This window comes from Fukomys damarensis, unplaced genomic scaffold (genome assembly GCF_012274545.1).
Source record: "Fukomys damarensis isolate Sample0158 unplaced genomic scaffold, DMR_v1.0_HiC HiC_scaffold_31, whole genome shotgun sequence".
In the NCBI taxonomy this organism is placed as follows: domain Eukaryota; kingdom Metazoa; phylum Chordata; class Mammalia; order Rodentia; family Bathyergidae; genus Fukomys; species Fukomys damarensis.
Window position 1 is genome coordinate 18836130 of NW_022900943.1, and position 26515 is coordinate 18862644.

Genomic DNA, 26515 nt, shown 5'->3' on the forward strand with positions numbered 1-26515 from the left:
AGGCAACATCCTTAGAGAAGTGCGGGAACTGGTGCCTTTGCTGGGCTTCAGGCTCCGATTCTTTCTCTAATGAGTCAGAGTGGGGAGCTGAGTGGCTCATGAGCAAACAGTGATGTCTTCCTAGGGCTCTATCTTTATGAAAAAAATCTGGAAACTGATGTGTGGTCAAGGAGTATTGGAGCAAGGCCTTGGCCACTGGTATGGAAGCATATTAGCTTGACATTTGGGGTTCTTTTATGAAAAAATCAGATTAAGTAGGTGTGTCATTCCAGAATCTAGTTTTAACAAACATAATTTTCCATCAGGGTAACAAAATATATGATCCATACTGTTCAATTCAAACTCAGCTCAACTCAAATAAATTACATATGTATTCCTTTGTATAGGGAGAGGCACCTTTCTAAAACTTCACTTAAAAAAAGAAGCATATCTCTTAAAGCTGGACATAGTGACTCACACCTGTGATCCAAGCTACTCAGGAGGCTAAGGCAGGAGGATGGCAAGTTGGAGGCCAGTCTGGGCAACTTAGCAAGCCCCTGTCTCAAAATAAAAAAGGTTGGTGTTCCACGGGTTCAATATCCAGTACTACGACTAAAAAAAAAAAGAGAGAGAGCAAGAGAGAGAATCTTTTAAAAATCTATTTAAATTGTGATGGTGGTGGTAACCATTTCCTCTCCAACACTCAGCTACTTACCTTAATGGAAACCCTATCCTGACCTATGCTTTTTCTGCACTGTGTACAGATCTCTGGCCGCATTCTCATACTATATGTTAATTCTCTTTCTCTCAATTTCAGTTTCACATAAAGAGCGTCTTTGTATACCCAACTCTGGCTTGGCACAAAATAGATGATCTTTATATATTTTTCAGCTTGCCAACGAGTGGCTGGTGATTGAAATTTTGTATACATATGTAGTCAAACTCTCAAACACTCAAAAGGAGTTAAAAAATAAGACACCCCAGGGCCACTTCCTGTAAACCTTGTTCAAAGACTCAAATGAATTACATCCCTCTTCCTGTTATCATTACTCCTGCTCTAAGAACTTGCAACATGGAATCTGAGGACCCCGCTTACCATTTTTCCAATCATCATTACGTATGGGCCCAGATACTTGTTCACGCCGAAGATGTCTAGTAGACGGATGTACCAATAAATGATGTTCACACAATAGATGACTCTCCCGTCACTTCTGAAGGGCTGGTCTTGAAGACGAAGGATCATTCCAACCGAGAAGAGAAGGATGGCTATGAGGTCTGTGACGTTCCAGTACTCCTGCAGCCACACCTTCACTTTCTGCAACAGCTTGCCAGGCTCCGACATCAGGATCTAGCGGGCCGGAGACAGAGGGGTTAGGTCTCGTTCCTGTCTCTCGTTTCACTCAGTTGCTAAGGGCTTGGTCTGTGAGCTCACACTCAGGGTTTATTTCGTCTACCTTAGCGCTTTCATGCTATGAACGCACAACTGAGCTCAGCTTGGGCGATGTGGATTTGAAAAGTCTAGAAGCAGAGATAAACAATAGCTTTTATCCTTCAAGTTGCCTTACAATTCTAGACACACGGTGGGCTTTGCTCTAATATCATTTGCTCCTAATACACTACAAATCTTTGCACAGATTTTCCTCCGCCTCTGTAAACAGCTCCCTTGTATTTTGAGTTACTCAGGTCACTCTGTTAGGAGACTCCTTCATTCCTTCCGTGCACAAGTCCTTGCAGTTCTGTTTTAAAACAGCCTAACCAAGCCCTTCCCACTCCCTCCGTAGCTGCCACCCCTGTCTAAGTCCTTTTTTTCCTCACATGATTGCAGCAGTCTTCTCACCATATCCTGTCAGCCTGCAATCCATCCCCTGTGGAACACACAGGGTGATCTTTCTAAAAACTTACCGTCTAGTGGTGATTGCTGGGTGAAAGCTCATGAAGCTGCACCTTTATCAGAAACTCAGTTTGTTACAGTAAACTGTACCTCGGTTTTGAAACAGGGAGACAGGAGAGATGAACAACAGCGGAAACTTAACAGAAAGTATGATGCTCCTACACTTAAACTTTCAATGGCTTCTGCCATAGTTAGAGAAAAACCCAGACTCCTCACCGTGGCCTTCTTTCATATCTCATTATATTCTCCCCACCAAGGCCACACCAGCCTGTTCTTAAGCATAACAAGTCCATCCTACGCATTGTACTTACTCCTTCTCTTCAGTATTTTATTTTCCCAGAGTTTTACATGTTTGGCTCTTCCTCATTCCCAAGGTCTCTAGTCAAGTGTCCCCTTCTTAGGGAGGCCTTCCTTGACCATCCTAGCTGCAGTAGCCTCCATATGTCCAAGTCACTCTCACTGTATTTAATTTTTTGGAGTTTTTATCACTACATGAAATTATTTTCTCCATATATATTTTTCATGAATATGTGTCTGCCTATCTGTTCATTCACCCACCCGTCCATCTACCTACACATCTATGTATCCATCCATCCACCCACCTACATACCTGCCCATCTGCCATCATTTCCTCTTCAAATGTTCTGTAAATGCTGAGGGCAGACCCTTTATACCACAGGCTTGTTCCATAACGGACACACATGGGCTCTAGGAAATGCACCGGCACCCAGCTTAATGAAGGTGTCAGGCTGCCCTCCTGAATCTCCTGTGTTTACTTCTTGAGTTTCCATCTCTTCAAGCCATGAGCGACTGTTTCCTCCACTTGGAACTTCTCAAAGAGGAGAACAGACCAGGGCTAGATCTGTCTGTTCCATTCCTCATGTCCACCATAATGGTGGCCCCTGGTCTGAAATTCCAAGGCAGGGAGATGTTAGTAAGTCAGGGCTGGAGCTTAGAAGGCTGAGCAAGATGATACCAGGAGCTACGTGGTAGACTCCACCTCTGTCTCTGTGGTTCCCCTCTTTAAGACCTACCTAGGGTTTCTTAAACCTTAGTACACATCAGAATTAGCTGTTTGAAACCCAGGTGGCCAGCTCTCCCATTACGCCCATGCTTCCGCAGGCTGGGGTGGGGCCAGAGGAGCTACCTTTGCAATGTGTTCCCAGGACACACTGCTCATGTCCTACCCAACAGCTGGTGGTGCCTTGATGGTGTCTCACCCTCTGTCTCCACGTTAAGTGTACAAAAACCGACATGTGTATGTGGAGGGGAGAAGGGAGGAGGAAGGACAACGTCTTGGAGCTTTTCTGACCCTCTGCTCAGTCTCCTAAAAAACTGCTAAACACAGAGCTCTTTAATACAATTTTTAAATAGTAGAAACTTTTTTGTGGAGTCCTGACATTTAAAGAAGAGGTAAAAGTACAGCAGCTCAGGATGAAATAGGAGTCAAAGGTCAAGGGTGCCTCTTCCTTCCCCTTCACCTCTTAGCCCTCCTTTCTAGACATGGGCTTTTAAAACATTGCTTAATCCCCCAAATCTTGGTTTCCAGACCTATAAAGTCGGGTGTCATCATAGCCGCTCCATTGACCTCACAGAGTTGTGGGAGGAGGACCCGGATGAGATAACGTCTAGTAAAGCACACTGTAAACAGTGCCACGCTATTAAGGGATTACCATGGCTCGCCTGGTGACCACAGGCAGGAGTATGGGGATGGGAAGGGGAGAGCAGCCTGAGAAACCACAAAGCCTCCCTTGTGTCTCCCTCAGAGGGCATGGACATGTGCAAACTTTTCCATGTTTCCTGGTCTCAGCTTCTCAGGGCCTGGGTCTGACTGTGACAGACAGGAAGGCTGGTGCCTGTGGGCTCTGAGTCTGGGAACCTCTCTCTGCTGAGTTCGGGCCTGGGACACAGGCCGAGCGGTGACCTCCACGGGCCACAGAGGGAGAGGTCAGACATGAAGGTGTCCCCTGCCTCTGTCCCTCTCCAGGGCTTCCTCAGAAGCAAGGATTTGTCACTGACCCCTTCCTGACCCGCCTCACAGCCCCTCACCACGTTGCCTCAGGAGAAATGGATAGCAGGCCCGGAGATTCCTGGCTGCCTGCCTGCTTGGCAGCCTCCGCTAGAACAGTCCGTTGAGTACAGGCTGCTCCCTGTCTTCTTCCAGCCAAGTCCCTGGAGGAACTCCAATCTCTGTGCCTGAGTCTTTCCCTCTTCTGCTTATTGTGGGGAAGGAATATGTATCTGGGCGTTAAGTCTCAAGATCGCCAGCTGGCACTGCACAGCCACAGGGCCCCTCACGGGAGCAGGCTCCATTCTCAGGGAGCCACACGAAGACCCAAGCAAATTTATTACTTCGTCCCATGTAGAAGTGGGAAGTCCACCTCACTGGTCAAGAAGCAGGAGGCACTGCGAATGGGGGGACTGCGGTGTAGACATCTGGAACAAAGCGAGGCACTGAATCGCTTTTGTTTGCTGCCCATGTAACCCAGGTTCTGATAACATGGGACTAGTGTACCCACGCCTAAGTTCCCAGGATGGAGAAATACAAGCTAGAATGATGTTGTCTCCCAACCACTTTAAAAACCCGAGGGGGAGGCTCTGAACACAGATTATTTTTAATGATCCCAATTCAACACTTAAAAGATAAGGCATCTTTTTCTCGGGAGAGAATTCTAGATCTGAAACTCAAGAAGGTAACGACCTGTCTTAGTGATGAAAGCAAGAGTGGATCTGCTGACGGTAGGAATCCTTTTTCCCATGATGCCTACTGCCCGTAGTATAGCAACCAGGATGGTTCTTGAGCTGTTGGGGGAGCAGTGGATATGACAGAAGCACTTCCTCCTGGAAAGCCCCCCCCCCAGGCCCCACAGTCCCCAAACAGAGGAGCCTCGGGCATCTCACCAGCCTGTCTTCCCTGTGGGTGTTCTCTGGTGAACTGTTTGTGCAGAGCTCTGAGCGGGGTTGTGGCGCCCTCTTGTGGACTTTGGTTTGACCACATTCACTTTAGAAGCTCTTGGCATCTAAGGGTCCTGGGGTTTTTTCTTTTCTTTTCTTTTAAATGTTAAATACTCTATTTTTTAAAGAGAAGTTTTAGGTTCACAGCAAAATGGAAAGAAGAATGAAATTCACCATATATCCTCTGCTCCTACATATGCGTAGCCTCCTCCCTTATCAACAGCCTCCGCCAGAGTGGTGCGTTTGTTAATGGATCGATCCAGCATTCTGACGCAGTCTATCGCTTAGGGCTCACTCCTGGTGCTGCGCTTCTCTGGGTTTGGATGTATGTATGACGACATGTATCCACCTTAGGAATCCTACAGAATAATCTCGCTGCCCTAAACAGCCTTTATCATCCATCCCTCCTCCCAAGCTCTGGCCATCACGGCTTCTTATTGTCTCCATTGTTTTGCCTTTTCTAGAATGTCATATAGTTGGAATCACACACATCATCTTTTTAGACTGATTTTCACTTAGAAATCTGGATCTAAGTTTCTTCTATGTTGTCTTGTGAATTTGAAGAGCATTCAGTTGTCTCAGAGTTTAGCTTTCTTTTTCCCCCAGTACTGGGGATTGCACTCAGGACCTTGGGCTTGCCAGGCAGGCGCAGTGCCGCTGAGCTAAATCTCTGACCCGGAGGATGGCTTTCATTTCAAACAAATCATATATAGCTGGCATTTTGATGGCCTCTTTAGGCCACACAGATAATGGGATAAAAGAGGGATCTCTCACCCTCAGCCTGGAGGACCAGAACTGGCTGGTGTCCAGCAGGTGCATGAGAAATGTTGAGAAGGAAGCAACCAGAGGGGAAATTAAACAAAGGAATGAAAGCAGAGGCCCTCAGAGAGCTGCTGAAACACATTTGGAGAAATGATATTGGTATTGGTGGCCTGTGTCCAGTGAGACCTAGAGTAAGGGGTTGGAATGGGATTTAAAAATAGCAAAATTTAAAAAGGCATGTGTAGAGGGATGAGTAAACAGACGTGTAAATTATGTGGACGATGACTAGGGAATTTGGTGGTGGGGGGAACTATGTGAGGAGAAAATAAACTAAATCCAAAGCACTCATGGAGTGACAGCCCGATAAACGTCACCCGTGAGGGCTCCATGGATTCGTCAGTGGGGAAAGCAGCAGCCCTGAGCAGCAGCAGAGAGGATGGATCTGGCATTATTAGGATCCTGGGCATTGCGTCCTCCCTCCCATGCACAGAAAGAACTAACCACCATCTCTCTCCTGTTTTCTTTCACGAAGGTAGTTACCTCTCTCATCTTTTCTATTCCCAGGGTGAAAATGTAGGAAATGACGATCCATTCCTGGGTGGAAGGCCAGCGCTCCATCTTCACCAAGACGATGTAGTTGAACAGCATCAGGTACCCGATGTAGGCCAGCTGTGAGGAAACACAATACGAACTCTGGCTGCCCAGGCCGAGGCTGGGCAAGGCCATAGTGCAGCAGGACAGAACAAGGTCAGGGGATCCATGACAAAATGAACTTCGCAGCTTTCATCTATCAAAAGGCTGTCATGTTTGAAATAATTTAATATGTGGCCTTTGCACTGCCTCCTACATGTGTCTCACAGCCCCTAGAAGTTTGCGCCATCTTGCCTCATTCTGTTTTGCGGTTACCTGTTTTCTCATATCTGAAAGGCAACCTCAACTGGCAGGGCTGCTTCTGCCAGGACAGGTGCCTTAAGCTCCTGAACAAAGGCAGCACAGTGGATTTCTGACCGATGAACGTCAGGGAAATTAAATGCTCGTGAGAATGTACTGCCTGCAAATCGGCCAAGTCAACAGGAAACTGTTATCTTGAGACATCATTTCTGCTCTCTTCCTTTTCTCCACTGTCTTAACTTAGTGCTTGGTGTGTCCCAACCTGGGAGGGTTTTCCCTCTTTTCTATTGTATACCTTCCTGCCCTACCCAAGTTGGAATATTTGTTTTGGTTTCTGTGTCTTTGAAGTAAAACAAAATGAGCCAAATGAATTTCCAGAAAGGCAAGGGTCTGTGTGTCTACGGTGGGGGAAGTGGGGCTTAATGCTCATGAGGACCCAGCACCTTGAGGAGGAATTCTGAGAGGACGGCCTGAACTGATGGAGGCCAGAGCTGCATGAGCTCAGGTTTGGTCTCTGTCATTCAAGATCAGTGGTGTCAAGGTGTGAGTGGAGTGGAGGAAAACTGGCAGGCGTCCTGCAGAAGACGTCTCACCTTGCAGGAGCTGGCAGATCAACTGTGCCTTCTCTAGGAAGTGCCTTAAGTTGAGCCAGGCAGTATGGGCTCAGAGTGAGTTTCTCCAAATCCCCTGTACTCTTCAGAGAGAGAGAGAGAGAGAGAGAGAGAGAGCCAACAGCTGGACTCGGCAGGAGAATTGAAGCCCTCATGGTTCTAGAGACACTGTGTGACTTTGGGGGCATGGAGGCAGTGGAGGAGGACGAGGAAGAAGAGGAGGCAGAGGAGGAAGCTGCAGGCTGGGTGGGAGACTTAGAGGAACTGGAGGGGAACTGCCTGATCTACAAATGGACCCCACACTCCCTTTGGTAAGGGAGCAGATCCCCTATTACACGGACCCCTCTGCAGACGTGACTGTGGCATACCGTTCCCTTGTCTTTTCTTCTTTCCTATTCTTTTCTTTTATGTAGAATCTCATGCATGGTAGGCAAGCATTCTACTACTGAGCAGCATCCCCACTTCTTCAGCCTCCTTCTTTTTTTTGCAGTACTGAGGGCTGAATCGGGGGCCTCCATGTCGAGCTACATCCTCACCACTTTTAAAAACCCTTTTTATTTTGAAGCCAGGCATAGTGGTACAGGCCTGTAACCCAGAGCTCTGGAGGGTGAGGAAAGGGGATCTGGAGTTCAAAAGCATACTGGCATGACATGATGTCCTTTACGAAAGCACAGAGAGGCAGCGGTGCAGATGCCAAGGGGGCTGTGTTTTCGGACCCCCGGCCTTGGAACCGTCATGTTAACCTCTGCCTTGGTTCCGACTGCTCACCACCTTCAGAATCTTAGCAAATCATGAGAATCCCATGAGTTTCCTTAAAGTTGTGTAGGACATTGTCTAAAAGTTAGTTCAAAATATAACTTGGTTCATGCGGTTTAGTTCACCATTATAATATATTATGTTCACTCTGGAGGCCCCAGGAGCCCTGAAGGCAAAGAAAGGAATTCAGTTATTAAAACTATAACATACTCATCCTCCTACCTCAAAATCCTTCTCTCTTCTGGGTTGCTTTCTTCTCTGTCTGGATAAATTCTATTGCTTCCAGGTGAAATGAGTCTTAGCTGCCCCAGTTTTACCATTTTACAGAATTTGTTGCAAAATATCCCACACTTTCTCTTGTAGGCTCAGTGACACAACACATCCAGTCCTTCCAGAAGGTTTGCATCTGGTTATTGAGATAACTCCTTTACTCTGCTCTGTCCTCTGAATGTGGGTGTGGTATGGCTGGTGGAAGTCAGTGAGACTTGGATTTATAGTCCAGCTCAGGGGTGGGGGTGTAGCTCAGTGGTAGAGCACTTGCCTCGTGTATGCCAGGCCCTTCGTTTGAGCCACAACGCTGCTTAAAAAAAAAAGTGGTAATTCCAGGTCATGTACTTTATCTTGTCACCTAACTTGTCTGGGCCTCCAGGAAAGAACCTGTCACTGCTGGAAAAACTCAGGGTGAACATCATGTCCTTCATCCTGTGGCCACTTCACACCTTGAATATGAATCCTCCACAGTTGGACCACTGAATCAGGCCCCGGCACAGGCAGCACCTGGGGGCCCACTGAACCCCTGTGGGCCTCTGTCTTGGAGCAGAGAGGAAGCAGCCTGCTCCCCGGGAAACTTCCTGAAATGGGAAGTGAGGTTGTGAGGAGGTGAGGTGTGGCCTCCCCTTCAGAACCTCCAGAGAGTAGGCAGGGACATGTTTGGAAACTGGAGAACACAACTGAAAATGAATGGGACCTCCAACCTAAAGCTGAAAGTTACTGCGAAACATTTCTGGGGACTCGGAAGCCTGGCATTACCTCCTCTCCATACACTCCCTACAGGCCTGAGCTGTGTCACGTGAGCATGGGTTGCTGGGAGCTGGCGTATAAAACAGCTGAGCACAGCGGGGGAACCCAGCGTGACGGGTTGGCTGGGTGGAGGTCACCTTGTCAGCCAGGCAAGAGGGAGGCCCGGACGCCCAGGCGTCGCCCCTCAAAAAGACAGTTTCCCAGTGTGCTGTGCGCACAGCGGGCGGAACTGTGGGTCCCGCCTCATCGTGGCTGACGCTGGGAAGTCTCTCCCGCTCCTTCCTGGAGGTCAGTGGGTCTATGATGAGGCCCGGAGTTGTCTTCCTAACAAAATGTCTTCTCTGTGCCTGTGGTTCTCAACACCGGCTGCTCATGACAATCGGCCAGGGGCTGCAAAATATCCCGATGCCCAGAATGCATCCCACACCACGAGATCACAGCTCTGGGAGGAGAGTGGCTTAAATCCCAACAGGCAGCCGTGGCAGAGTACCACCCACCAGGGCAGTTGTGATTTCAAAGCATTCTTAGATCGCAATCAGATGAGTGAGTGAGGACCAGGGAAATCAAGGAAATCAAGGAACTAAAATTACTGCAGTACTGAATTTAGATCACGAAAGGAAAACAGAGCCACCACAGAAGGATGAGAGGATGAGTACTCAGCATTACAAGCGATAGAAAGCCCTCATGCTCTTCCATCTACTGCTTGCTCCTGGGCTTCAGGTCAGGACCCTGCACACTTCTTCTGCAAAGGCTCAGGGGCTTAAAGTTTAAGCCTTTGTGGGCCCAGGGGTCTCTATCACCAGCAATTAACTGACTATTATAGCCTGAGAATAGATAGGCTATAGGTAAAAGGGTAAGTTTGTCTGTGTTCCAATAAATCTTTATTTGTGGACACTGAGATTTCCATTTCATATAACTTCCACGTGTCACAAAGTATTTTCTTAAACTTTATTTCAACCCTTTAAAAAATGTGAAAAATATGGGTTAGAAGTGGAGTTCGTTGTAGTTACAATGTTTATCTAGCGTGCACGGGAGGCCTTGGGTTTGATGCCTAGCGCCTCAAAATAAATAAATAAAATAAAAATGTGAAAACAGTTGTTATCTTGCAGGACACAAGGGCAGGCTGTGGGCTGGATTTGGCTCAAGGGCTGTAGTTTGTCGAGCTCTGTTCTAGGTCATAACAATGGAGGAAGGACAGACACAGGTATACAACCACAGTACAAACAAATCGCTGCTAAGAGTAGGGAAATTTAGAAAGCACCTGACACATTGGCCCCAGACAGAGTAGGTGCTCAGTAGGGGATATTGTTGCTGATGGATAGATGGATACAACCCTGATTTTCTATCCCTCTGCAGTATGACTGGCTTAACCACACTGATACTGTGCCTGTAGCTCCAAGCCCTGTTCTAAGTGCCTTATGTATTTTATTTAATACATTGAATTTTCACCAAGCTCTACAAAGTAGGTACTGTTACTATCCTCAGTTTAAGGCAAAGTAACTTGTTTGAGGTCCCACCAGACGGATTCCCACCCAGGCCGTCCCACTCGAGTCCAGGCTTGTCCCCACTACAATACTTTCTGCAAGATAAGAGCAGTATAGATCTGTGTACTATGGGGAAATAGAAAAGATTTTCATATGCTCAGCTGTTGGGGGGGGTGATTTTCTCTTTTCTTACCATAAATAAACTAAAAATTTTTTGTTTTTGTTTTTTTTGAGACAGCCTTACTATGTAGTTCAGGCTGTCCTTAAACTCACTGTGTAACCCAGGCTGGCCTCAGACTTGAGGCGATCCTCCTGTCTCAGCCTCCTGAGTGCCGAGATAACAGGCATGTGCCACCATGCCCAGCTAATACATTTAAATTTTTACTTCAGTAAAAATAAGTGTAATATTTATATTTTGATATTCTTCCATCCTCTTTAAAGACTATAATTTAAAGCAATGGTTTTTGCCAGCTATGGGCACATACCTCCATATAATCTTGGCACTCTGGGAGGCTGAGGCAGGAAGATGGCAAGTTGGAACCCAGCCTGGGCAATTTAGAGACTTAGTGAGATCCTGTCTCAAAAATATAAACCAAAGGGGGGGGCAGCTGGGGCTGTAGCTCAGAGTGAAGGCCTTGGATTTATTTTCAACTGGTGGTGATTTTACCCCACCAGGGTGTATGTGGCAGTCTGGAGACCCTTGGTTGGCTCCACTTGAGGACAGAAAGAGGTGCTGTCATGTGGTGGGTAGCCATCAGGGATTCTAGAGGTGGTGGGCAGTGCCCATGGCAGAGAATCATCCTGCCCAAAATACCAGGAGTGCCGAGGTTGAGAAACTCACGCAGGGCCACACTGAATGCATCTCACAGTCACTCAAGTCCTCCTGGCCTCGGATCCAGCCCGTCCTATTGCTGACTCACAGGAGTGCTCTGTAGCTGGCTGTGGAACTGGCTGAAAATGCATCCTTTGTCTGGCACAGTTCTACTGAGGCTGGAGAGAACTGGAGACAACCCGGGACCAGCTCACCTTAAACTTAAAATATTATTAAACAGTAGAAGTGGAAAGCCAGGCAGCCAGCCCTTCCTAGCATCTCAGGGGGCCTTTTTGGGACACCCCACCATTCTTTGGCAGGAAATGCGTTTGCACGGTAGGCATAGAGGAAAAGTGCTGCCTTGGTCATAGGCAGCTTCCAACAGGTTTTTGCTGCTTTGCTTGCGTATCGTTTAATTGAGTTAGAGCAAGAAAGCTTAGGTGATGTTACCGCCAGACTGGGAATAATTCCCTGTGCATGCTGACCTTTTCTAGGGGTGTAATTTCTGCACTGCTCTTCCCTTTACTTACCAAACGCCCCTCCAAGCCCAGGATTGGCATCTAACATGGGCAACTCTGATCTAGTCCTTATCTGTCCAGAACCGGGAAGCGTTTTGAGTAAAGGACATCTGTTCCCCCACCATTTCCATCCATTTGTGCTTTTACCACTTCCTTTCTGTGAAGAGGAGAAACAGAGCCCTGTGGCAGCTGCCTAACACACTTCATGAATCCTATAAAGCTGTTGGCAGAGCAAAGCCAGAGGCTTTTCATTCTTGCCTGTGTGGTGCTTCTCTTAAAAACCACACAGGGCAAGAGAAAGGAACGCTGACTCCCATTCCCTGTGCTGGGAAGGAGAAAAGCAGAGGCTTACGGTGTAGAACCAGAACTTGACGATGGGTGCATTGTAGAATTCATAGATTTTTCTGCCCAGGGGGATCAGTCGGTGCCTGCTCTGAACTTCCTCCTCGTCCTTCTTCCTGGAAGACTCCCCGCTGTTCCGTCCCAGCATGGCCTACGGTGGGAGAGAAGCGGCAACCATCACAGCCCGCTCTGCAAAGTGTGCCCATTTGGACGGGAGGAACAGATGCTCACTAAACCCGAGCTCCTGCACCCTCAAAGAACTCAAGGCCCACAGACAAGGAGAGGCCGTGCCTTCCCTTAGTGTGTGACTCATCAGACACATAAGCCACGCATTTCCTTTGCCTGGATGGAAGCCCACAGGGAAATTTCACAACCATGTTCTTTTCTTCCACCCTGGCCCCCTGGAAGAAGTGGGTGAGAGCAGACGCACAGAATTCTGAGAGGGAGAACAGAGCCTGGGAAGGCCGTGCTACAGGAGTCTGTCTGCCTGCTTTCCTGTGTACATTTTGGGACAGGCTAGCTGACCGTTCTAATTCTGTCTCCCAAGTCAAATTCGCTCTCCTATCAAGAGTAGGGTGGCTCAGAGTCCCTCATTTTTCAGAGGTCATGAGTATTCAAGAGGCAAGTTATAGGCAGTATCTAGAGCTTGGGTTCGGAACATTTCAATGCTTTGGCACGTGTCTGACCTCCCTGGTTTCAAACCTTGTAAAACTGGCATTACTGTTGGCGCCAGCTGTAGGGCAGCTCCCAGGCACAGTGCCTTCCTGTGTAGCTGGTGGGCCTGACCAGGAGAGGCCCCCATCTCCACGCTGTTGAAGATGTCCTCAAGAATGGATTAGCCCCTCATCCTCTTAGCAGCAGTAGTGTCAACGACAAGGATTTAATGTCCCAAGGAAGGCAGAAACTGAGAAAGGTACACATGTGCCTGTCTGGTTAGCCAGCATCAGGGTGCCCCCAAATGGCTGAATAGCTCAATGATGAAGTGTTTGAGGCTTTGGGTCACTCCGATGGGAGACCGAGTCCTGGCTTGGATGCTTAGAATCTGGCACCTTGGGCAAGTTGTTTTAATCACTCAGAGGCTTATTTTCTTTAACTGTAAAGTAAGGATAGTAAGAGCCACTGCTACTGGGTTGGTCTACAAATCATTTAGCATCTTGCCTTAGTAACCACTCAATAACCATCAGTTCATCTTCAAAGTACACGGGGACCTTCCTGGATAGTAGTACTGAGTGAAAGAATCCAGTGGGGGATCTCTCGGATGTACCTCAGTGCGAAGGCCCTGGCTTCAATCCCAACTAGCTCCCCACTAAAGCAAAATTGACCTTGACTTTGCCCAAAGACAGATCTGGCCTTGGCCCTTAGCCCCTGGAAGGTAACGCATGTCATACTCAATAACTGTTATTTTGTTTAGGGTGAGAGCCAGCCACAGGAGGTCTGAGGCTGGGGCCAGCCCTGCCGTTAAAAACAACTGCATGATTCAGAGGGGGGCTTCAGGTCACCTGGCAGCTGGGTTACTACCCAGGCAATAAGTCAGTCATACTTATGCAGTGGAGCCCCAATAAAAACTTCAGGCGTGAGGCAGGCATGCTTCTGTGGTTGGCGAGACTTTGTGTGAGCTTCATACACCGAAGGGTAATGAGTCCTGGCTCCAGAGCGAGCGGACCCCAGACATGATGTATTTGGAAACGTTCTGGACTTAAACCTGTGTGCTCCTTCCCTTGGGTGATTTTAATTTGCAGGTTTTTCCTATAATAAACAGAAACTGGGCAAAAAAGAGACTATCACAGCATAACTTCTTGGATTTAGTTCTTTAATACTGTCCTAAGACAAAGTCATTTCTTCAGTCTTGGGAAATGAGATTTTTATTAAATGTGGGACAAGGCAAGATGTCAGTACTGATCAGGACTGGAACATACCTAGGCGAAGACATTGCCCTGTTGAGCACATGAGTTTAAAGTTGAGAGATCTAATTATAGCAGTAATTTAAATTTGTCTTACAATTGATAACAGAGAGTCTGGGGATTTAGCTCAGTGGTATGGCTGCCTGCCTTGCAAGTGCAAGGTCCTGAGTTCCATCCCTGATAAAAAATAAATAAAAAAACAAAACAAAACTGATAACAGAGATAACCGCTAATTTCAAACCACCCTGTCTAAAATATACTGGTACTAGTTTCAACTACTTTGATCATTGCTTTAAATAATGATTTCACTGAAATATGTGAAAATCACAAATGATTTCTCTCTAATCAATAGGCTTTCTGGAGAAGGTAACGTCTATTCTGTTGTGGACTCTCTGGCTAGAAAAGTACCTTGAGTTAATGAATAGAAATGATTTTGTTCCAAGGTTTAATTGTTTATTTTCACCAGCAAGCTGAGTCAGTCTTTGTGGAGGATACAGCACACTAGGCCCAGTAGACTTTTAGATCCTTGCATTGATCCCAAGAAACTCCAAAGGTACCTGCTGCAGTGTTTGTCCTATAATTTAAAATTTATGTGCTATAATTATCCTACTGCTGCTTTTTTCTGGCGGTTCTGGGGATCAAACTCAGGACCTTGTGCTTGCAAGGCAGGCAGTAGTGCCACTGAGCTTTTCTTTCCCCTTCCTTCCTTTTTTTTTTTTTTTTTTTTGAGATATGTGCTCACCACACTGTCCCAGCTTGATTTGACTTGAACTTGGTCTGTAGCCCATGCTAACCTTGAATTCACAGTTGTTCTGTCTCAGCCTCTCGGATGCTGGGATTGTGGGGATTACTCTGCTTCTGTTCCACTTATTTCTGTACTTGACAATGCAGTGCCATTTAGGACCACAATGAGATGGAAGTAAAGGCAGATTCTGAGCATCTCACAGAGGGGCATCTTGGGGTGACCTCTAGGGAATAGTGACTTTCTCAGATCTATCGCTGGGGCTCAGGACATGTTGGACCTTATTAAGCATTTACCTTGCCATGCAGGCAAAGCACAAACAAAAACATAACAACCTATTTTGCCTTTATTATTCAAATTATTCCAGAGCCAATGTATTGTCTTTGGTGCATTTAAATAAAGCATTTTTGTCACTTCGTTATTCCCACCTAAGCACCTTACTTTGCTGATTTTATTGATTTCTTTTCTCTATAGTCATACATTTCCTTTGACATTCCTCAAAGCAGAATGTAACAGGGTCAAACACAAAAAGATCGTGCAGTATGGATTTGAGAATCGGTGTTCGGTAGACACAGGTGTCAAAGCAGAGAAGGATCCTTTGAGATGAACTAAAGTCATTACAGGTCCTGAAAATGGAGCACACTGAGGTTGGTATGTCTGTGTAGTTGGGAAGGGCCAAAGGATGTCCCACTCCAAGAGAAGATAAACTGGTTTAACACAGAAGCTCAAATATCAGTCCTCTGAAAGCTACGCTCTCCAATCCTGTTGATGATGAGCCTCCTTACCAGAGCTCGGGGCAGCGGTAGGATTTGCGCTCAAGGTCAAAGAGAGCTCCGCTTTACAGACAGCTGCTGTCCCAGCCTAAGCCTGCCAGCCCACAAGTTTCCTCCCTGCCCTTTCTGCTTGGGGACAGTAAGCTCAGGGATCACAGTCTCTCCTATTCAGGTTCTCAGGAACAGTGCTTGGGTCTGTACTCTAGCAAGCAGACTTTGCTCTCGGTCCACAGACTTGCAGCTTCTTGAAAGATCAGGTCCTCAAACTTTGGACAGATCAGGGGAAGCGCCTCCCTTTGTTTTCCTCCTTGAGATCCATGCAGAGAAAATGCTGATTCAGCTCCTCACTGTCTTCCTAGGACAAGTGGCTGTGTTGGGTCATGCCACCCAGGACTCAGAGGGTCTGGGCATTGCTTTTCATTTCTCCCTACTATCCCGGGAACCACACCAGCTGACCACCTACACTTGAGACGAGGAAGAAATTCTCTCTTAACTTTTGGCTAAAAGAATAGCTGATGGGGTCTGATTGCTTGGGTTTGAGTCTCAGCTTTGCAATTCATTAGCTGGGCAAAGGTGAACCACTTACTCTCTCTGAGTCCCACCTTTCTCTCCTATAAAATGGGGTTAATAATAATACCTGCTTCATGGATGTGATGTGAGGATTCAGTGGCTAAGTATATGAACAGTGTTTTCACTGTTAAAATACTACATCAACATTTATTGATGTTTACAGTTGTTAGGCAGTTTATGTGTATATCTCTTCATCCGCACAACTGCCTGCCAGGCAGGCAGAGTTGTTATTCCCATGCTAGAGGCTCTGGAACCACGCCCAAAGTCATACTGGAAGTCACACAGGAAGTCACAGGAGAGGGGGCAGGGTTCTGACTCCAGATCACATATTCTTTACCCCTCTGCTATATACTAAGGATTCCATATTCATACAACTCCTGTTTCTCCCAAGGCCCAAAATATCATTTTCTATCTGTAAAGGGAAGTAGAATCCAAGATTTTTGTTTGTGGCATTGTCCACTGAACGCAGGGCCTTCGCACAAAGCTGCAGTCCCCAATCCTCTTTTTATATTTTGTTTTGAGACATAGTCTCACTAAGTTGCAACTGGGTTGGGCTCAGATTTGTGGTCCTCCTGCCTCAGTCTCCAGAGCTCTGGGGTTATCGGTATGTCCCACCACAACCAGCTCAGAAAGATGTTTGGGGAAGACAGTCCCTGATGCTACTGCAGAGTGACAGAACTGCTCAGCAGATTTTATAAGGGTCCTGAAACAGAAACAGAAGTTGGCTCTTCATCAGTCTGGCAATGTGTCTGCAAACAGATCAGGGGACTACTGGAAGGAAATTGCTTATCTGGAGAAAGAACAATTCTCACACTGGTCCCACTAGGATAATAATGCAAAATGCCTTTTGTCACCTGAGCAAAACCAATTTTTGTGGTCCCCTCTTACAGTTCCTTCTGGATCATGACAGCATCAGCCACTGGCTAGGGTGGTGGGGGCGGGTGAGGCATATCAAGTAAGTCCTTACGGAGCTTCTGCTCAATATCTTCTAAGCCACGAAGCCTTGTTTGTCCCTTAATAACATGGGGCACTTTTAGTCCTTGGATATAAGCCAGTGACATTCACGGGGCTTAGGCGGGGGTGGTGGGAAGCTGTCCCACAAGCAGCTGCCCCATTTCTTGTGCAGAACAAAGCACCCATGTTCTATAATTGTACCAGGATGAGCTAATAAAAGCTTTCCATACAAACCTCACAATTCAATTAGTGCTGTATTTGTGAGCCTCACCCCAAAGACACAGGCTTAGCTTCTGATCAGTAGAATGCTGCAGCTCAGGGAAGCCGGCTGCTTCCAAAGCATGGGCTCCCTTCCTTTTTTGTGTACTGAAATTACCACAGTATCTGGTTGTTTATAAAACTTTGCTTGCCTGGAAAATTTGGGGTGTTCTACCTCGAACTTTATTATTTTTTCCCTGTGCCACTAGCTGCCAAAGGGCTTTACATAACATTGGATCCAGTAGTCATGTTATTGTACACAAAGAGGACACATTTGTAATTCCCTGGTCTCAGTACTTAACGTGCCCAGGACTAAACCTGATGGGAGTCCAGGGTCAGCTGTGTGATCTGCAGTTATTGAACCCTTCGCCATATCAAGGGGATGAATGGGTCAGGGATTCTTTCTAGGGACAAGGGTGCATAGCTGGGTCTTACCGTCAGTTCCATGTCCTCTTCCTCTTTCTCCTTGGTGGGCTTCTCTGGTTCTTCTGGCTCCTTCTCTTGCAGATGGATTTCTTGGGCCTGAGTCATATAGGGCATGTCGTCTTTGTTCTTGAACTCCAAGCTGAGAATTGAAGGAGGAAGTAGAATTCCCAGAATTACCTAAAGTAATAATAATGATAATAATAATCATCACATTTAAAGGATTACGATTAAGGTGGTTTCTTAGACTCAGAGGGCCTGGGGTGTGGAGTGAGTGTGTGTGTGCGTGCGTGTGTGCGTGCGCATATACATACAAAGGATTCTATGGCTTGTGTGGAGACCCAGGCTAAGGAATATCTAAATGCATTGATGTGAAAAGCTCACTGTCCCATCTGGGAATTAGTTTTGAATAGTAGCTCAGTCTAACTTTTGGAGAAACAAAGCATTCTGCCCAAATATACCTTGTCCTATTAGCACTCAGGTTCATGGGGAAGCTGAGGAGAAAGAGAACTTCCAACACAAAACTGGGACAGAATTAAGATTTAGTCATCAGACAGCACTCGGCTTCCTGAAATCAATTCTTATACATGTTCTTTAGCATTATTTGCTAATATGTCAAGTGGCGTTGATTCTATATTATCTGGTTGTCTCTCTAAACAATTACAGTTCTAAGATGACTTTGAGAAGCATATGTAGCAAAGTATTTCCATTCATTGTAGAGCCTTCTGGTGGCATTCGCTACTACACAACAGAAACACACACACCAAGAAGCTTGTCATGTCCTCTTGCATAAGTGCTATGACAAGGACCAGCACCCTACTTCTCCCATGGAAAAACAGTGACATACATCCGTATGTGAGGGTGCCTGTTATGCAGGGTTCTCCCAGGAGGAATCTCATTCTCCACCACCAGGGAACAAACAGGTGCCATCTTGAATGATACTGACATTGGACTTTTGGTCCCCACATTTTCTCCCACTTCTCTCAATCCTGACATGGTCCTGGGACACCAAGTATCTGAAAATAACCCTCCTGAAGAAACTGCTCCAAGTGAGGGGTTTAGAGAGATCCTGAAGGTCAGGAAAAATATTGCTGAAGTCACAAGGAAGGGATGCCAGGACTGAGAGCCATTGGAGGAAGAGGGAGCGTGGTGACCCTGGCCTGTGGGGTCCTGGCAGCTCTGGGAGGCTCAGACATTTGCTAGGCTGGCTTCTTGCCTGAGGCCAGACTTTGTGGTCACTGGCAGTATGGCTATGAAATGTTCACAGTGGCTCCTTTCACAGAGGCCTTCTGTGACCTGTGGTGGCTGTGCTGGCGACCTCTGCAGGTCCCCGGTCCCTGTGCAGGTGTTTTCACCCAGACCTTGTAGGTGCTGCTGGGGACCTATGTGTGCCACCCGCAACCCCATGTTATCTTTAGGGCTTCACCCCAAGTCACTGTAACATATTTAAGCATGTCATTAACTTTTCTGTCTCTCTGTGCTATGAAAAAAATTCAGTAAAATTTAGAAGTAGTCACTGTTTCTCTCTTGTACAAACATTTGTGGACATATGTAAAAAAATAAAACTTTTACCATGCTTCTATTTAAAAAAAAATGCCCACAGGGAAGGTGGAGTGGGAGATAGGGTGCTGGTCCCATAGAATGCGGACAGAGGGTACAGAGCAGCAGACGAGGAGGAAGGATGAATAGGTCGACAGTATGATGTGCAGCATGGGGACCGCCGTTCTGATAGCGTATTGCACACTAGGGTTTGCTAGGAGACATTTAGGTGCTCTTACCACCTCCAGTGAAAAGTGGCCATGCATGGCGAGGGCTATCATAATTTACTCGACTCTAGTAACCATTTCAATATGTACATCAAAAATACCAGAACGTGTAAAGAATACAGCCTAAAAATATATAATTAAAGAGAAACTGGCATCACAAAAATTAAAGCAAAAACAAACTGAAAAAATATCCCACATTCTTTTGCTCTTCTGACTTCTCTTTTTTTTCTTTTACTTTTCAAATTAATAGTTTTTTGAAAAAAATCACCAAAAAAAGTAATAAAGAAGGTAAAAGCAGGAATGGGGGTGTCGCACCATCAGAATGCTTGCCTAACACATGAGACCATGGCTTCAATTCCCAGCATCACAAGCAAACAAAAGCAAAAGCTACATAAGTTTCTACTTCTGTTAAAAATAATAAAGTCTCTGCCATGGTCCGTTCAACCACTGGTCCAATACAAATGGTATGCTATGCATTCTTTGTTGTTGTTGTTGTTGTGATTTTTGCACTAGGGATTGAACTGAACTGTCCAGGCCAGGCTTGAATTTGCAATCTTCTTACCTCACCTCTCAGATTATAGGTGTATAGGATTACAGGTGTGTGAGATTATAGGTGTGTGCCACTAGGTCTGGCTTCACTACTGTGTTTTAAAATGTTAACCTATATACATAGAACTCTACACATACAACCTTTAAAAAACGGACTCATGTTAAACAGGTTAAATGGTCTCTGATTCATGTTTCTTTTTTTTAAGAGTACATCAAGCTGGGTATGGTGCCAGATTCCTATAATCCTGGCACTCTTTGAGGCTAAGGCAGGAAGATTGCAAGTTTGAGTCCAGCCTGAGAGAGTTAGGGACTTAGTGTGGCCTTGTTTAAAAAGGGTTGAGGGTTGTACCTAAGTGTGAAGGCCCTGGGTACAATCTCCAGGAACCGTCACACACACACACACACACACACACACACACACACACGACAAAGAAAAGGAAAAAGAAGAGAATAGATCAGTGGCTGAGGATTTGACTCAGTGGCCTGCACATGGCCGTAACTTTGATTCCCCAGCATCCCTGGAGAAAAGTTCACCAGGATTATGGAGCGATACCTCAACAGATGCGTCAGTCTGGCTTGTAGTTCACTGATGTTTTTTCCTCAAGCACACAAAGCCATTATCTCTGAGATGGGGGTGGAGGACAGCCAGCGGGTCAGGCTCCCCTGGCTGGGAAGGGTCACCTAGGGGAGGCTGCTGGTGACCCACAGTTTATATCAGAGCACACGACATCTCTTTGGGGACCCGTGTGACTATCACTTCTGTGTGACAGATGCTAATGTCTAGGAGCCATCCTTAGCGTCCTGATCCAGCAGGACTCAGAGAAGCTCTAGTCTGTACATGAAAATCAAAACCCTACACAGGAGATCTTGGTGAGCAGTCCGTGTTACAGGAGACTATGCAATCCCACCGCAGGTTTGGCTGGGAAGACGTCAACCACCCCGCTCATCCTCTGAGCCAAAGGGGCCTTCCCTGGTGCACTGACCTTGAGGCCCGAGTTCTTGCGCATGCGGAGCCGACCCATCCACATATCGGTGAGCAGCATCTGGCTGCATGTGTGTGCGATGAAGTCGCGGTGCTTGGCAGCCACAGCCAGCTGCAGGCACGTGGCATTGCTCCAGTTCTTCAGCTCGTACGTCAGCAGTTTCATGGCCAGCTGCTCATCCTGCTTGTAGGATTGGTCCAAGAGCTCCACGGCCAGCTGGCCAAAGTCCCTGAAAAAGAAGATGCAGAGGAGCCCGTCAAGCTAGCTGGGAGACTAATACGACGAAAGCGGGGACCCACTGGCTAACCACAAAAGACGGCTGCCGTGCGGGGTGGTGCTTCCCGTGAGGTCCTGTGTAGTCACAGATTCATCCAGCCGACATCCGCTATGCCTCCACTGTGCATTGAATAGCATGTTTGGAACTGAAGATGTGAGTCAAGCTAGGCACGATCCCGACACTCGAGGTCCCAGATGTAAGGTGTACGGAGGTGGAGGTAAGCCCATTGGTCCATGGCTGGAGCGTGCCTTCCTCAATGTACAGACCTCCAGTCTAAACCCCAGCCTTGCCAAGCACAAATGTGTGACTAATGGGCAAGTCACCTAAATTCTCTGAGCCTCACTGTCCTCAGCTGAAGGAAGTCCTCAGGAAAATAGGACCTAGCTCTTAGGGGATTTGGGAGGATGCCATGAAATCATGTGTGTATCTGTGGGCACCGCCAAATGCAGCACCATACATAGCAATGGTGAAGCATTCATGCCCACCCAGTGTGTGCCATGGGGTGACACTGACCCTCCCTTTTTGTGACACTGGGGGACTGGACCCAGAGGTGCTCTACCACTGAGCTACATCCCCAGCTCTTTGTATTTTGGGATGGGGTCTTTTTATTTTGCTCAGGATGGCCTTGAACTTGTGATCGTCTTGCTTCAGGCTCCCTAGCAGCCAGGACTACAGGAATGTGCCACTGTGCAGAACCCTCCCATTAAAGTTTTGTTTCAGTGTATGGAACCCGCCCTCCCTTAGCTCCCCTTGACAACAGCCCCCCCCACCACCACGTGCGTGGCTGCAGCCAACCTAGAGTTGTGGTTCAGCTCCTGGGAGATGTCATCGACCATGTCATTCTCTGAGGCCTCGTGAGCCATAGCTTTGCAGAGCTTGCATGCCACCAAGGCCTTGGCCATGGCCTCCTCGCCATGTTGCCAGAAGAACAGCGCCATCTTCTGCCTCTTCATGAGGACGGCCCACACCATCAGCTCGTGGAAGGGGAACGGAAAATGGTTGATCTCGGGGTCATCCAAGTCGATGTCCACCTCTTCTTCACGCTTCTTGGTGGTCTTTCTTCCTCGCCTCAAGGGAATGTCATCCTGTGGTTGTAGAGAAACACATACAGGCTGAGTTGGCAACGAATCAGGTCAATTCACAACATACCTATTGTGTATCTTCCACTGGTTCAACTTTGGGATCAACCCTGAAATGAACCAGGCCAGCTTCTATCCTAAAAGAACTCACAAGCTTGTCCATGGCTAATTTTAAAGTAGATTATAGTAAATGTGTAAGTATAGTCCAATGGGGACACATCGGTTTTCTTCCATTTAAAATATCTTTTAATGGGCCCTTTTCTCTTTTGCTTTACTCATTTGTAAACACCCATGCATGAAGTTTGCTTACTGGTATTTATATTCTTCCTTAGTTTTCAAGTTAGTACTTCAAATAAGATTTATTTATTTTGCTCACAATGCTATTACAAAACCTCATGGTGGATTTTTCAAAGCTATTGTGAGCTGTCCTCACGACACTTGGAAAATATTTATTTCCTTATCTTAGAATCACGTACTACATTTTACCACTGAAATGGGCTCATATATCTTTCAAATGTGTAATAAAGAGAATAATTGACATTAATAACTTGAGCAAACAATTACCTCCATTCCCAGAAGTTTCAAGGCTTTGGGCTGTTAAAAAAAATGTTGTGAACAAAGTTAGATCTTTCTGTCATGAAGGTAAGAAAAGAATCCTACTATATCTTGAACAAGCAGTATAAGAACCATTGTACCAGATAGCATTTATTTTATTTCACTGAATACAACATGACAAGGAGAATTTACTTCTAGAAATTCTAAGAGAATTAGGAATCTCATGATTTTGGTGAATCATATCAGAAAAAAATTGGGAAACTGGAAAGAGACAATGAGATTGCTTCAGGGTAGACATTAAGGTTTATAGTGTCTTGTTGACTAGATTTCCCTCACCTTTGCATAACTGTCCTGCTTGGCTGAGCCCTTCATGACATCCAGTATTTGAATGAGTGCAATGATCTGAGAGTTTTTTCCCCAAATTTGTACATTAAAATCCTAACGTCTGCTAGGTATAGTCTATAATCTCAACACTCTAGACGCTGAGGTAGGAGGATGGCGGAGAGTTCTAGGCCAGCCTGGGTTACATAGTTATTTCAGGGCCAGCCTGGAATTCATAGTGAGGTCTTCCTGTCCCAAAATAACCAAAATAAAATCCTAGCCCCTGTGGCTGTGCATGCTATTGGCTTGGGTTGGGTCAAGCGAGAAGAGCCCTCCTGAATGAGATTAGTGCTTTCATAACACAGGCCATGCCAGTAACCCAGGCACCCAGGAGGCTGAGGCAGGAGGATCCCAAGTTCAAGGCCAGCCTGAGCAACTTAGTGAGACCCTGGGTCAACCTGTCTCCCAACTCTCTCCAAATAAAACCCCACCAAAACCAAACACCACCCCCAGAAACAAAACTAAGAAGGCCAAGGGAACTTGTTTGTTCTTTCTACCTTGTGAGGACAGAGCCAGAAGGTGGGGAGGTATATGAACTAAGAAATGGGCCGTTACTGGATATTCAATTTGTTGGTGCCTTGTTCCTGGACTTTTCAGCTTCCAGAATTGTGAGAAATAGGTTTGTGTTGTTTATAAGCCACAGAATGCCCCCCCCCGTTTTTATTGAGACAGCATCTCACTGGGTAGTTCAGCCCACAGTGGTGGCCTCAACCTTAAGGTGATCCTTCCGCCTCAGCCTCCCAAATTCTGGGAATACAAGCATGCGCCACCATGCCCAGCTCCATGTGGTGTTTTGTTATAGCAGCAGGAATAGGATAAGACAGACGAGCTATGGAATGTTCGACCAAACATATCAAATGAAGTATTTCTCAAGCCTCTGGAGCGCTGGGGCTATCACTCAGCGGAGTATCGCAGACGCCTCCTGCTGGCCATAGCCTGTGCTCCCACCCAGCAGAGCAAGGGCGAGGCCCCCCAACCCCGGCTCCCTCCCGGGCAGCGCTGATGGAGAAAGGTGCTCAGGGGCTTGGAAGGCATCAGCACACAGGGTGGCGTCCCTGGCTGTGCCGGGAATGTGTGAAACAGGCAGAGGCTGAGGGAGATAGAGAAGGCGACTCGGCACATTACAGAACTGGGTGATATGTAACGGGGAGATACCAAATTGCGTTTGTGGATTCTGTGCTGCTGAGTGGCACAGAGCGGTGGGCGCCATCTTGGTGCCACCATCTTGGTGCCGTCTGAGTGAGTCACAAGGTTAAGGCCTTACAGCTCCTCCTGATCCTATGTGGCTATTCAGGCTGGATTAGCTTCCGCTTGGCTCTCTCTCTTTCTTTTTCTTGCAGTTTCTAAAATGACCACCAGTCTAAAATTTGTGGGTTCCCCTCCCCCATTTACACTTTTTTTTTGGTGTTTTCAAAGTTCTCTACCAGCCCTACAAAATATTTTCCTAATCCGAAGAAGTTATATGAAACATAAAAATCAACCCGGTCAATTTAAAAAGCATAAAATAAGACAAAAACATTTAAGACAATAACAAAATTGTAAAAAGAAAGTAAAATGCCCACTACCAGCTAGGAAAAAATAAAATTCTCAAAACGTTGTCCATGGATTTGTTGTGGGTGCCCCTGGCATCCACCCTTTCTGAGGTGTGTGAAGTTCAAGGTATGTTCATAGCGATACTAAGACATTACCACCCCTGCCACTGAGCTACATCCCCAGTATTGTTTATTTTAAATTTTGGGAGAGGGTCTTATATGTCGCCAGGTTGGCCTTGGATTAGCAGTTTTCCTGCCTCAGACTCACGAGTAGCTGGGATTACAGGATTTCAGGCCCTCTTCACCATGCAGGACCTGTTAGTGTTTTGAACCTGCTCACACTGGCACAGATGGCACAAAGCAATGGGAAGTCAAAACTGCAAGGTCCTTAGCAAAAGTAAAGGCAATAGTACCAAAGCTTACTGTTTTCATTAGACTCCACACAGACCAAAAAAAAGCCACGAGTTTCACATATGGTGGCCCGGAAGCCTAGAGTTCCCTTTGTTAATCTGAAAGTGGTGTCCTACTACTGTTCCTTGGGATGAAAGGGGAAGCACCCCGTGAAGCTCCGTGCTGCTCCTGACCTACGATGGCTGTCCTGTCTTAGGAGAGTCTTTGGGCTGCGTTCCAGCTGCCTTGTTTCTCGGAACACCACTTTTTTTTTTTTTCCTTGAAAGAATGCCTGGCAGACAGACTGTGGCTGTTCAGACTTGGACGCCAGGCAGACAGTTTTATAACACCCGCAAAGTTGGGCTGTCATTTCAAGGAAAACGCCTGATAGTATTATCGCCAACTTTTAAATTTCCTTTAGAAAAGGTGGGGAGAGGGCCTCGAGGGCCTGACGACATTGCGGTATGGGTACATACCAATTTCCTCCTGGAATCATTGTCTCACAGACAAACCAACAAAAAAGAAAGAAAAAATGAAGATGGATGCATTGGACCGAAGAGGGGAGAAGAAAAGGGGCGGTTACCGCCTCAGCTGGTCTCCCTAGGAGACAAAGGCGCCATAAGCCAAGCCCCGCCCGCTGGTCCTCCCCACTCACCCGCTTGGGGCCAAAGAGGTTGTGGTACAGGGTCCGGAAGCGCTTGCGGGTGTAGTTGCAGCGGTAGGCGCCGCCCATCAGGTACTCGATCACCAGGCCGATGTCGATCAGGCTGATTCTGTAGTCTGGGGGCAGGTTCCCCTATCAGGGAGGAAGGAGACAGACAGACAGACCCAAAGACAGCGTGGTTTGCCAGGGATTCTACTGCGCATGCTCTGTAACTATTTTAGAGTAAAAAATATAACGAAAAAAGGAACATACGAATGTATTATTATGCTGGTTAATCAATTCACCTTAAAATAGATCCAACCGAAACCTGGATATTCTCGCTTGGAAAGAAGACATAAGTTAAATAAGAAGATGCAGTAATCGTCGGCAATAACAGAAAATCAAAATATTTATTCAAGTCTTCAGCTGAGGAGAAAAAAACACCAGTGTAGCAGAAAGAAATACAAGGCTAGACATGGCAAAATGCTATCATTCCCAGCCACGCGGCTCCCATGGGTTCCCCAGCCCCCTCCTGACTCTGACCCAGGCCTGTCACCCCCTAGACTAGGAGGTGACTTAGTTTCTTCCCCCTTCACTCATGGAAGACTCCTCCGAGAAGATGAGAACCATTACCAAGGACGGGACTTGCTTAGAACTCAGGTCGTCCTTAAAAACAAATCCTCTGTTAAGACATTATTTTTTTTTTTTGAATGGCACAT

At 46.7% G+C, this 26515-nt stretch overlaps 2 protein-coding genes across 22 annotated transcripts in view; one reads left to right on the forward strand and one right to left on the reverse strand.

Annotated features, from left to right (window-relative positions):
• LOC104872274 overlaps positions 1-6213 on the forward strand; it is a 202701-nt gene extending 196488 nt beyond the window's left edge. The window contains exon 6 of the mRNA XM_010638467.2: positions 6152-6213. Coding sequence (XP_010636769.1) covers positions 6152-6156 — 5 coding nt within the window. The 3' untranslated portion in view covers positions 6157-6213. The remainder of the gene's footprint in view (positions 1-6151) is intronic.
• Positions 1-26515, reverse strand: part of Trpm3 (transient receptor potential cation channel subfamily M member 3) — a 506665-nt gene that overhangs the window by 60294 nt on the left and 419856 nt on the right. For 6 of the 21 annotated variants that reach the window (XM_010638480.2, XM_010638474.2, XM_010638472.2 and 3 more), the window contains 9 exons: positions 26102-26137; positions 25809-25949; positions 22860-22889; positions 22012-22301; positions 20940-21168; positions 17654-17821; positions 12031-12171; positions 6128-6256; positions 1076-1327 (listed from right to left, as the gene is read on the reverse strand). In XM_010638480.2, the coding sequence (XP_010636782.1) occupies positions 1076-1327; positions 6128-6256; positions 12031-12171; positions 17654-17821; positions 20940-21168; positions 22012-22301; positions 22860-22889; positions 25809-25949; positions 26102-26137 (1416 nt within the window). Of the gene's footprint in view, positions 1-1075; positions 1328-6127; positions 6257-12030; positions 12172-17653; positions 17822-20939; positions 21169-22011; positions 22302-22859; positions 22890-25808; positions 25950-26101; positions 26138-26515 lie in introns of those variants that run through there. The other 15 variants (XM_010638482.2, XM_010638475.2, XM_010638477.2 and 12 more) reach the window with 6 other exon arrangements.